The sequence below is a fragment of the Medicago truncatula genome, chromosome 4 (genome assembly GCF_003473485.1).
Source record: "Medicago truncatula cultivar Jemalong A17 chromosome 4, MtrunA17r5.0-ANR, whole genome shotgun sequence".
Lineage (NCBI taxonomy): Eukaryota > Viridiplantae > Streptophyta > Magnoliopsida > Fabales > Fabaceae > Medicago > Medicago truncatula.
Window position 1 is genome coordinate 33859179 of NC_053045.1, and position 13669 is coordinate 33872847.

Below are 13669 nucleotides of genomic sequence, written 5' to 3' on the forward strand. Positions count from 1 at the left end.
CATGTGGCCCAACAAACCATGGGGGAGACTTTGAACAAATGTTTATATGTAGGGTCAATCATCACCTCACAAGTCGGTTTTGTGGGGTTTGGTTACGCCTAACTCGATTATTATGATGGTATTAGAACTTCCTATAAGATCTGTTCAGCCACCTGCTATCAAATTTCCGCAATCGAGTCACCCACCATTTATATTCACGCATCAAGTTCAATAGTATTGCGCGTGAGAGGATGTATTCGAAAATTCTCATTCTCATATTTAATAGACATGACTCTAAATAAGAGTTTATAAAGTAGTCGTCGCCTTACAAGTCGATTTTGTAAAAATGAGTTAAAATTAATATAAAAATTTCAGAACCAATTTAGCTAAATTTACGAACAAATAATACTTAGACTTTATTAACAATATAAATAATACTCAAACATTGAAATTTAAAATAAAGGTTAAATATATATTTTTGTCTAAGTAGACTTTATTAACAATGGTAGTTGAACACTCGTACTATTCCAAAATTACTATGCAGTTTATGGAGATAAGACGGTGATCAACAAAGATATTTGTATCAATTAAAATTAAAATTATGGTTTTAGTAGTTTTTAGATTGTATAATCTAAAAATCTTCGAATAAGAATTCATATTATATAATTAAAGGAGAGGATTTTCGAAATAAAGGAGGGCGTGTGAAGAGAGTATGGTGAGAAAAGAAACTGCCGAAGATTTATCCAAAGTTTGAACTTGGGTCAAAAATGACCCGCTTACAAGCCCAATTGTAACCCGCATCCAAAAGCCCAAATAAGCGATTTTCTGCTTCTTCTTCCTCAAGAAAAGAGAAGAATTTAAGCAATAAGCAAAAGCAGGAAAAATCTGAAGCAGGGTTTACAAAACAAATTTCACCTATTCACGTTAAAACATGAAGTTCATCCCCGAAGAAGGAAAGCACCTTCACGAAGATTGCTCCACTTTGATTTTGGTTCGTATCATTTTCTAGGGTTTCACCCCCTTTTTATTTTCCCAATTCATTCATATATCTTAGATTCTAGGTATCTTTATTCATAAAAAAAAAAAAAAAAAAAAAATTAACTTTATAGTTCAATGCTGTATCAGAAATAATGGGGTTATCTCAATTTTGTGATTTTTGTGTGTTTTTCAGCCTGCTGTGTCAATTGGGAATGTTGGGCAGTTAACAGCAGACCTTTTGGTTTCATCAATGGGTTCTGAGAAAGTTGGTTACTTGGATGATCCTTATGTTCTTCCTTGTGTTGGCAATGATGCTTATGGACCTTTTCCTCAAGGAGACCTTGCCCTTCCTCTTGAAGGTGCTTATTTGGTTTCTTAATTTTGATTTGTTTTGTATGCATTATTTTTGTTTGGATTTTTAAATGGTTTTTACTTCTTTTCAGCTTATGATTCTCCTTCTAATGGTCTTACTGTTATCCAGCAGAGGTCCCCTGTAATTAAGGTATCCATTGTGGCAGTATTTGCTCTCTTGATTTCGTTAATCTGACATAGGTGATTTAGGCTGTTATTAGAGTTTTATGATCTCTGAAATGTTATTTGAATAAACAACTTTATTAAGTGCTTATGTATAAGTTATTTCTAGAATGAAAGATAAAATAAAGACAAATTGTTTGTTAGGAATGAGTTGTTTTCATAAACAATCCTGGAGAGCTTATGAAAATAAATTGAAAACGACTTGTGAACATGGAATGTTGTCAAATATCAGCTATGGCGGATTGCGGTGGTAAATTTTTGACAACCACCGTGGTCCACATTCCACATTCGATAACAATGTGGACAAGTCATAAGTTGTTTCCATAAGCTCTTCCAAACAATTTCACAAGTGCTTATGTCGGTACATAAGCTCAAATAAGACAATCCAAACAAGCCCTAGGTTGTTGGTAGTAAAAGCTTAAACCTTACTAGCTTTTTCTTGTGTGCATAGCATGCGCATTAACCCCCTTCCATTCATCAAAAAAAAAAAGCATGCACATTAACTTAGGTCCCCGCTTCTTCTGTCATTGCAGTTTCTATTCTTGAGTTTCTCTGCTTCTTGTCTCCTAATTTTTGTCCCTGTTTCGATGCATATCACTTTCACCTTTGGAAGTAATCAATAGATTATTATAGTTTAAATATAAAATAATCCCTCTATTCCTGTTTTAAGTGTTCTTTTAGAAGTGTATATTTTTGTTTCTATTACTTTCTATGCTTAAATTGGCACTATTAATTTTTGAATTAGGATAAATAAATTGAAACTAATACAATAACATTTGATAGGGTATGATGCTCGAGTTTGCAAAAAACATGGCTGATTTTATTGCTGGAAGTGGAAAGAAGCATATCATTATTCTCTCCAGCTTAGATTTTGGAAAGTGGCAAAAGGTCGACATGTCAAGGTGAGGGAGTGATATTTTTAAATAGTTCTGATGATTCAAAGCTCTTGCTATGGTAGGCTCAGAGCCATTCTGGATCTATTATAGGCCGCATTAACTTTTATATATATAACATTTGCATTTTCAAGAGCCTAGTTCTGTTACTTGAAGCCATGACCTTATAGTCACACAAAACTTCTTTATGATTAAGATATTTATTTCATTTTTTTTCTTTGATTGTCACTTTTGTTCAAATATAATGCATGAAAATATCTCAACTTGACAATCTTGTAAAATGCAAGAATTCAATTCTTTTGGAATATTTTCCATTCTAATACGTCTGTGGGCTTCCATATTAGTGGTTTGCAGATTTATTACCTATCTAGTGCCAACAGCAACGGAGCAGATGAAAACTGTGAACAGCTTGGGTGGAAGAAACTTCAGGAGTATGACCCTTCTCAAAAGCATTGGAAATATCTTAATGATTTAGCTGAAGGAAATGCAACGCCTGAAGATACTACATCTATTGAAGATGAACTTGAAGAAGAAAATTATTATGCTAGCTTACCTTTCGCTGCGCTTTTTTCTTTTCTCAAGGTAATGCATTTGCTTTTACATTTGATGATGTCATATTTAAACGTAGGAACATGGAAGGAACAAAAAAAAAAAATTCATCACGTGGTACATTTGATATATAGTGGCTGTTGTCATGTACTCAAGTTTGCTTTAAAACTTACAAATTGAAGTGATTTTCTTTACATCACATGTTAATAATACGGGGCTCTGTACCTTCATTGTACGCCCTACTGAAAGTTAGGTAAGTGTGTGCAATTGGATTTGGTTTTGATATTCTGAATGTTGAGATATACGCAATAAATGAAACCCCTCTAATACTCTCTTTTGAACAATTTCTCTAATACTCACTCTCTGATTGGGTTAAATCATTGTGGGTCCTACATTTTGGAAATGAAACCCACATAAAGTGGTGGGACATACATTGATTTCAACCAATAAGAGAGTGAGTGTTTGAGAGAGTGTAAAAAAGAGTGTTGCTAGTGTTTCTCTAAATAGAATAATTGATTGAGATGTTTTCTTCATTACTTTCTTCTATGTAAATATTCCCGATTTTGTTGTGTGTATCTCTAATTTAATTAGGATAGATTTAATCCCTGTAATTGTGGGATTTTCTTTTTATGGTTTTTCACTATAACAATACAAAATGCTGAGTGGCCACCTCTCAAGCTATTCAACATACCTTATGAGGAAATTACATTCACCTCCCATAAGAAATTAAGAGACATCAACTCATTTATTTCTCTAACTGAAAGACCTCCCTTACTTGTTAACACCATTCCTTTTCTGTTAAAATAAGAAATTAAGAGACCCCCAATTCACGCAGTCATGAGAGTACTATGCAAACACGGTAGAAAAAGGCAAAAAGAAAAAGCCCAACAATTCTCTGTTGCCAGGATACCCTCCAAAATCTTTTCTCAGTAAGAAGTTTCGTAATAATTGCAAAGCCAAGTGAAAAGAATTTCTTGTTTAGGCTACTTCATTTATTGTGGACTGTGGTGGCAAATGTGCAATATAGCAAACTTGAGATATTCAAAATTTACTGCAGCATAAGATGTAATTTTACTAATAACTCTGTTTGATAAATAAAGTATGTAAAAAACGACTCTCGCGGCCAAACACAATACCAGAAATAAGTTCTCCCCTGATGTTGCAGAATCAGTATGTCTCGCGGCCAAACACAATTCCGCTTTCTTGGATGTCAGATGGAACAATTACAACATGCCTCGATAAATGAAACAGAGAGAACAATGAGCGAGAGGCAAGAGGGACTAAACAAACATATCCAACAAAGCATTTAGGTGAATGGATATGAGGGATTAAAGTGACGAAGGTAGTGGGCTGTAGATTTTTTTGTTCATGTTAAAAGATTACGCGCCGTTAATGAAGAGGGGATGTGAGTTTTTATTTTATTTTTGAGAACTAGAGGGGTTGTGAGTGCCATATATAGAAAGACTAGTGTGTAAGGGAATGATGGATATAATGGTTTGGTTGAAAAAAATAAGAAAATTAGAGGAACAAGATTGGTAGTAGCTTACCTTGTTTTGTGAAATTGCAGAAATATGGATTGATTAAAAAGTTCTGGTTTAATGTATCAGGCTAAAGGTTTGAAGGTTACCTGCTTATTATGTTATTGCTCAGAAGGAGATAACACGTCTGATGCTTTTCAATTAGCTGATGCAGCATGCAAACTTCTAAGGCTGAGTCACCCCAATTCTGGTGAGCTTTATAGATCTTTGTTTCTTTCAGTATTGATTTTTATCTATTGTTTGTTATTAAGTTCAAAACAAGCAAAGCATTCATTTGAATAAATTCCCCTTGAAGTTGATGATGTTTCATATTACAATGCTAGTTGTCTTATCTCGTATCCATGTCCCTGTCTCTCCTTTGTCACAAGTTACAGATTTAAATGTTATTAACTTGTGAATTGTCATGTTTGCACTTTGTCAGCAAAAAATCATTCAAATTTGTTGATAATTTTTCTGATAATCGCATTTTTCAGGAATTGAAGGTGGCAAGTGGCGAATTCCGCTTTCTTGGATGTCTGTATATGGACCGCCTCCAGATGTGTCCATTTTCTAAGATTAGGTTGTTGTAATTCGTGTAGTTAAATTATGGCCGAAAATGGATATTACTGTCCATCTTTTGTGGCTCCAAAAGCATGTTAGCAGTGTTAGTTTTTTTTTTTTTTTTTACTTGTAACGCGGAATCTGATGCATAGTTTGTGTCTCGAAAATCAACAAGGAAATTCGCTTGAGACTTTAAAGATATGAATTGGCTCAAACATATGTTTGAAGTCTCTTCAATTGATTTCCAAACATCCTATAAATCCCTAAGTTTTGTTTTATCATTTGCAATGGTTCTGTTTTAAGTTAGCAAAGTTGATAACAACATATATGTTCAATGTCTACTCGGTGCTGCATTTTCACACTAAATCTAGAGTCCATCTCCTTAAAACTGATCTTGCCATTTTCTATCAACAACAAAAAGAACGACCATTGTATCCACTAGGGCAAGATCAAGATTTTGTGAAACATTAAAATTAAAATGGATATTCATCAAGAATGCAGACCAAAATGGAAAACAACATAAAAAGAGCAACCACTTTACTTTGAGCAGTACCTAGCCTCCCTTTATAAAACCTCCTTTCTTCAATCCACAGAACTAATTGAAAGACATACATTAGGTACTTACTAAGGGTACCAAGTGTATATTCAAAGTGATGTTGGAGGCATAGAAAGTTCCTAACAAATTAATAGATATTTTTAATCTATACATTATTAATGGGTTAGTGACATAGCATGTACACTTGAGCACCCATGAATCCGGATCATGGATATTCTCTATGTTTATTTACTTAAATATGCCTTACACAATGCAAAAAAACAAATAAAAAAAAGTCATACTATTGTACTATCACTTTGTTGTTTATTAAATAGTATTGTGCTATTATTATAACTTTATTTATAATGAAAATGCTAATATGCGCCTCTGAAACATTAGTTAAGAAAATAAATATTGTAAAAATATCTTTGAATTTTGTTTAATGAATATTTATCTAGTGTAAAGATGAATACTTGTTTCCCATAAATACTTGTTTAATATGTAAATGTTGTATTTTGTTTTCAAAGTTTATCACTATGTTTATTTTAATTTGTTACATTGCAACATATATCTACGAGTACATCTGAAATCAATGTAAAATCCAAAAGGTAGATGCTATAAACAGGCAAGGCAAGCAGGTACAGGTTGGATTTTGATTCATGCGGATGAGTGGAGAGTTTACTATGGTTGTCCTGTCAACTCATATGACCATTCCTCCCCACGTTGTTACCCTCTCTCAAAGTTGCCAGCATTTTCTAAGCTTCATCTCATGAGTCTTATTTTAGTTTGGGTTTTCATCATTGTGGCCATCCATCCAGAGCTTTAATGATTAAATTAAATTAACCATCAATTATGTTATGTTTCTAAATTCTAAACTATTGTTTTTCTTGGAGCTTAGCCCTTTTACTCAAAAAAAAAAAAAAACTATTATTAAGAAGTATAGTCCCTAAACTATTATTAAGTAGTCTCAATTTCTTTTAAAATAAGAGAACATGTGACAGTTTATGGACTACTATCTTTTATGGATTATAAATAATTTAGAGAATATGTATATTATATTTTCAAGTTCGTAGACCAAATTGAAAAGATATTGATACTTTAAACTTTAAAAACTAAATTGAAGATTTAAAAATTAATGGTACCTAAGGCTCATTTGAACTCTTTAATAATATCTCCTCTTTCAATCTCTCTATTTTTGTTTTATTCACAATTTTTTATTTATAAGTCTATATATATATATATATATAGTCTCTCACGTTTTAAAATTTTAGCAATTTTCTCCACCAATAGACTTTGAGCTTATTTCTGTGGATGTGTCGAGTTTAAACTTTAAATAATGAGTTGGCAAATCACGAACCATTTAAAAAAAGAAGCATGTACATTAAATCTTTTTTTCCCTCCTTATCTTCAAAGTGTTGTTAAAAAAATAAAACTTTAGCTGGGAAAATGTAAAGCTCTAAAATAAACAGATTTTTCAAAAAATATGCATTAACACATCATCGAGTGGCTTGTTAGGCTCCTTATCAACATGGAAAATCAACATAAACAAAGTCAACCTCAAGTTTTGTGGTGGATTGTTTTCTAAAATCATAAAATTTGGCGGACTATGTTTTCGAATTTAGAAATTGAAGAACAAAATCATGAATTAACGAAAATAGAGGATCAAAAATGTATTTAAATATATTTAATTTTATTAAGTTTGTACTAATGTGTTATTTGATGCAATATAAATATAACTATATAGTTGTATCAATATATACTATTAAGTATTGGAAAATGCTAAAAAGTGTCCTTAGGTCATTTGTTAAGAAGAAAAACTTAAAAATGTTGTATTGAAAAATTGTTAAAAGTGATGCAAACTTACTATTTTTGGTTTCCAGAACTAGTGCCCCTTAGGACACTAGTTAGCAAGACCCTTAATTTTGAAAATATAACTAAGCAATTATGCTCAAATAGTTAATGAGTTCTGCAAAGGACAAATTGTTTATGGGAACTTGAGTCAAACGCACAAAAAAAATGTTTTGTAATTGTTTTCCATCTCTAGAATCTAACACCCAAAAGAGAACCCTCAGTCTTTGATTACTTAAGGGTCTTCTCTTTCGGTCTACCAAAACTCACTTAAGTTGTTCACAAAGACTCTCTTTTGATGTGTTTCCCAACCCCACGAAGCTCTCTCCAAAAGGCATTAACCATTATCCAAGAGCTCCCTCTTTTGGTTCTCCAAGATTCACATTTTGAAGCTTTGAACCTCCCTCCAAAGACTCAACATTTAGTATTGAAGTACCCTAAGAGTTCACTCATTTGGTTTCCATGAAATTCACCAAGCTTACTTAACAAATAGGTCAATGAGTCTTAAATAGTGTTTCAGATCCTGTCAAATTGTGTCACGATTTCACGTTAGTACACAATACAATATTGAACATTATCCAAAATTGTGTCACAATTTCTTCCCTCCGGGCCACAATATTCTTCAAATCGTGTCACGATTTTGTTGAAACACAAACATCAAATTTTGAGTCAATCTCAACAATTTTTTAACATACTTTACTTACCACTTGATCAAACTTCAATTCACCAGATAGTTTTCGAAGACACAAACCTAACATAAGATTATTTTTTTTAAAAGAATTTTTTTACATCAAATATTATCTTTCGATCGACCTTTTTCAAATGTTGAACAACCTAGCGGGGACCTATGGAGCAACCATCAACTAATTGGAGTGTGAAAGACCCCCACATTGATGTTGTTTAAAAAACAAACATCTTGCTCTAAAGAAACCATATTAAATGGGACATTCAAACACGACCCTATAGTTATCTTTGTTGTAAGTAAGGCTGTAAGCTTTGGACACTTCCGCCAGACCGTCACTTTCTGTCAATATCACAGTTTTTGCATTGCCACCACAACACTTATCGACATTGTCTTAGGTGGTTCCTGTGGGACCAAAGATACCCCAGCACAAACACATGTAAATATGTAATGGTAGAAACAACGAATAAACTTAGGAAGTGAAATAACTGAGACAGATAAGTATACTTTGCTGAAGACTTCCTAATTTAAGAAATTACTCCTAATTATTTTTCCTAACTTAGGAGTAACTTGGATAAGACGTTATGCCCTGATTGTACTTCAGAAATTACTTACTCCTAATTATATTTCCTAATTTTGTCTTTTTGATATGCAAATGTTTTTCCTAACTTAGAAATATTTTTCCAAATTTTGTCTTTATTTTTTAAATACGTAAACTGAAAATGGGTCAAATGTTTGCGTGGTGCATAAAAACTAAGTATATGTTTAATTGCATTTTTTAATCTATTTCACAGTGTCCACAGATTGATATTCTATTAACTCCCAAAAAAATGTTTAGATTTATTAGATGATTGAGTGAATATTGAGAATAAAATGCATAACTATTTCTAAAATATACAAATAAATAAATAAAGATAAACTGCATTATATTTACCAATTAAGCTAAGCTCGGGACATTAAATTACTAAATTTGATAAGAATAACAATAGTTCGTCTTAAACAATTGGGTGGTTTTGCTCTAATTTTAAAAATTAGGTCCTTAAGAAAAAGAAGTACAAGAAACTAAAAAAGAGTCACTCTTTTTTTTTTTTTTGGTACATAAAAGAGTCACACTTTATTTAGGTGGATTTTAAGGTGAGGGTTCTAACAAATCCCTCACCGATGGATCATTGTGAAAAACATTAATAGCCATTTGATTAATCTAATTGCTTGTATCCTACCATACACTTTTTACACAATATCACACTTCTTTGTTTTCTTCTCTCTCAGCATTGATAATCTCCCTTATAGTAAATCAAACCGCTCTAAAAAAGAATCAAATGCAGCTCCATCTTCCTCCCTCACTCCCTAATCAAGCTTACGATATCTCATTCAATTTTGTTAGTTTTTAATTCCAATAAAAGTTAATAGATTAAAATATGAATATCTGGTGGAAAGTGATGTGAAAATTCTGAGTCAAACTTTACATATGGATCTATGTCGTTAAGCCTCTTTTCTGGTTCACTTTTGTGTTTTTATCAAATGACAATTAGAATAGAGAAGATGATGGAAAATAACATAAAAGAGTGCAGACGCTGGATAAAAGATTCAAATAGGATAAGTAGAGAGAGAGAGAGAAATTGGATCAGGTGAAGTGATGGATAATTAGATAGCGAATTTGTACAACTCTTTTGTACAACCTTTATGACAACTTTGTTTTTCTATCATTTGGTTGGTCAAAAATAATAGAGAGAGAAAAAGAAAGAGAGAGAATAAAAACATAATGTGAGTATGAAAGAGAAAGTTGTCAAAAAGTTGTTAGAAAGTGGTTGTACAAATATCATTTCTCAATTAGATAAGGTGGTTGCTTTTAATCTAACGGCGAAATTGAATGGTCCACCGGTGAGGGACTTAATTGCTCCCTCACCCTAGACTCCACCCTTTATTTAAGTTATAAATAACATCAAAAACATATAAATAAAATCAATAACATAAAAAAAAAAAAATTAGAATCAAGAGCATCTCAATTTCTTGGATCAAGTATATCATCACCATTGTCATTCACATTATCCTTAAGATTATTATCAACTGAATTATTCAACTTAACATCAACATTTCCATATCATGATATGATAATCCGTTTTCTAAATCTTGCCTTTCTCTTTTAAGATTTGATTTGAAGTGGTTGTAAGATTTGATTTAAAGTGGATGCATCCAAAACATTGGCTTATGCATGTTTGTAGAAGTCAAATTTCTATACTTATATAAAGTTATAATTATATCAATATTTTTATTTGTTACTTTTTTTTTTTTGTCAAGTAGCCTAGTGGCTAGAGTTTGTTAAATAGCCTAGTGGTTAGAGCTCGCACAATTAAATTGTGGAGAAGTGGAGTGTCTAAGGTTCGAACCTTGCCCCTTGTATATAATATGCAATATCCCTACCAACTGAGCTAAGCCCACGGAGATTTAATTGTTACTTTCTTATACTATCTTTAGATGTATATGTGGTCAAATTTGCTTATATGTATATCCCAAAAAAAATGCTTGTAATTAATTACGTATTATGATATGATGAGATTCATTTATTTTTTCATTAGCTATATTTTTAAGACATTTAACATATTTTAATATACTTAAAGTGGAAAATAATTGAAGTAACAATATTATAGAAAATTTAATCCACAAGTCCTAGCTTAACCGGTAAAATGACGAAATTGTTAGGCAGAATGCCATGATCGGGGTTCGAACTTAAGTACCTCCACTTGTGTGTGTGAGTTTATGATGACTTTGCCGTTTCGTCTATCTACAAAAAAAAAAACAATATTATAGAAAATTTATTTATTAGATGGTAAGGACAAGCTAATATATGTAAGGTTCTGAGTTCAAACCCTGAAAAAAAAACTACTAGTTTGTCACAATGACTTTCTTCCTCTTTAAGTTGTGCTAGTTTTGCCAAGACTTATACGTTTTTATTCATTGTATCTTGCACGACATTCTTAATATTGATAAAAGAAGTTTCACATTGCCATTTCTTTTTGCTGCATTTCTTCCAACTCTATTGGTGATGTTTAGCTATATTTGTAACTTGATTTTTTTGAGGAATTTATATATTTGTAACTTGTTGGCGTCTAAGATTTAGGAGATGATGTGTGAAGAGAGGGGAAACCATAAATAGTAATGATCAATGTCATTTTAGTCCCTATCTAGGTACGGACCTAGCTTGTAAGTGCACATTAGTGTGGAGTGTTTTAGTTGCTATAGACTCTAGTTGTCTAAGAAACATTGTCCTAGTAGGTCTCTTAAGTTGTTGAACTTTCTAAATAATAACTGTATTTCATATAATATTCTTTAGATAAATATAACTTATACAAATGACTAACAAATTGCAAGTCTAATTTTTTTTATAACAAATCAATCATCTTAAATACAACGTTCATAAACTTATGCATGACCCAGACCGTTCCAATAAAATTGGAAGCTCGGCTCTAATATTTTAAAAATGGCCTTAATAAAAATAATTAATGATAATTTAAATAATTACAAATTAACAATAAGCATTATTTTGATTTTAATTTGTTTTTGTTGAATTTTTGTTGTTGATAGATGTGTGGATTTAGCCTAACTTGTCCATTTACTCTTTACTTTTGTCAAATAATAAGTATTTGATTTAGACCTACATAACAAAAGAAAATATTATCATACATCCCAACAATTATATTCATACCCTTATAAATAATTGAGGCCCTCATAAATTGGAGGCTCGGCTCCGTAAAGCTCCTTGCGCATGGCAAGGAACAGCCCTGGCATGACCCTTTGAACTTTTTGTAGAAGATCAATAGTTTTTGCCGCTAAGGTGTCAAAAGTGTCAAAGATAAATGGTATAATTGTCAAAACATGTTTTCTTATGTTTGATCACTTTGTTAGAAGCAACTTTAAAACTGCTTGTCCCACAGTAAAAACCTCAGTCCCTAATCCCGCAAGAGAAAAGACCCTGATCAAGTTCGCACATGTATGTTTTCCTCCGACCCATTGATACATGAGAACATCTATTGGCCTAAGTTGCGATATTCATTCTTGTTAGTCGGTTAAGAAGTTCACAACGCATCCTTCTTTACATATATTTGATACTTCTACCCGCCTATGAGTTGATTATGAGTTACAATTTAAACTAAAAAATAATAATCTGGTTTTAACTCTCTAAATAATTCCTCCTCGTCAATGGTGTGACTCTCGTTTCTAAACTCAATGAACTTTTCAACTATAAGATCATCATTCATCTGTATTGTGGATTGATCATAAGAGCAGATATTTAAATACGTTCCTTTATCGGGCCAGTTTGACAGTGTACGTTTACATTTAATCGCAACACGTGGCCACTGCACGGAGTTTCTTCATGTTCAAAGTTACGCGTTTTCAAGTCACAACATCGTACAATTTTTGGTGTAGGAATAATCTAATTATAAGGTACACCACGTGTGGAATCATTACATCTAAATAATTGATTTTATTTTGTATAAATCAAAAATGGCTCTCTCTCTAATTTTGTATAACCCAGCAAGGCATGTGCACCGTCCAATTACAATAGAATAACATCCAAATCCTAATTTTTTAAGTGATCGGGAGAAGCTAATTGACTTTGCCAAGTATTTTTGTATACAATTTATTTGAGGGAATTGAATTTTGGTGACTCGCTAGAATTAGATAAAGTCTCAAAACTCTAAAGAAAAATAATTGATTTTGCATAGTTACATTGAACGAATTTTATTTTTTTTGGCCCTACTTTATGCCAAAAAACACAAAAATGTCCCATTTTTTCGAAAAATTGCAGAAATATCCTACTTTTTCAGGGGTCTCTGGTACCACTCCACTTGGATTTGCTTGGTACCCTAAAAAGTGATGAAAATTTTGTCTTTATCGTACCCCTCCATTTGGAGTTGTGGGTATTTTTCCTTTTTTTTTCGATTTTTTTAATTACCCCTCCATCTTGACTTGCGGGGTATTTTGTAGTTTTTTATTTTTTATTTTTAAATACCCCTCTACTTGGAGTAGAGTAGTATAATAAGGACAAAAAAAAAATTGAAGCATCATTTACGTTAATTGCATGCATAAAAAATAATAATAATAACTTAATTTAAAAAAACTAATTAAAATTATACAACATATAAAACACCATAAAATCTACAATTATTATGAAACATGTATTATTTCATCTACTATAAATACTTCATTTCATTTTTCAATTTATCACACCATTTCAACTTATATTAATAATATTAATGTAGGCATTAATAAAAAAATAATTATAATAATAATCATAATATTTATAAAATAAAAAACTTACGAAATACAATAAATATGAAATAAAGATTAGATTTCTACTGATTTCTACCGATTCCCGCAAAAATTGCATTAATATTAGACATCCTTGAGTTCATTTCTACTGACGTTAAAGCTCATTTCTTCGTTGTCAATTGCAAGCTAATATATAATAGTATCATAGAGCAACCCACACTGATATCCTTGAGCAACCCATCCATGTCGATGTCGAGTCAACCAAAAGATATCCTTGGATGCCTTGAAGCGGCAAGAATCTATTATACAAAACCAGATAGAA

General features: G+C 31.8%; 1 protein-coding gene across 1 annotated transcript; it reads left to right on the forward strand.

Annotated features, from left to right (window-relative positions):
- Positions 1-758: 758 nt before the first annotated feature.
- On the forward strand, positions 759-5289 carry LOC25492682 (proteasome assembly chaperone 2). Its single transcript, XM_013600873.3, has 7 exons — positions 759-970; positions 1151-1316; positions 1401-1459; positions 2275-2393; positions 2729-2966; positions 4541-4661; positions 4945-5289. Exons 1-7 carry the CDS (start codon positions 911-913, stop codon positions 5022-5024), a joined length of 843 nt encoding a protein of 280 aa, XP_013456327.1. The 5' UTR covers positions 759-910; the 3' UTR covers positions 5025-5289.
- Positions 5290-13669: the final 8380 nt, after the last annotated feature.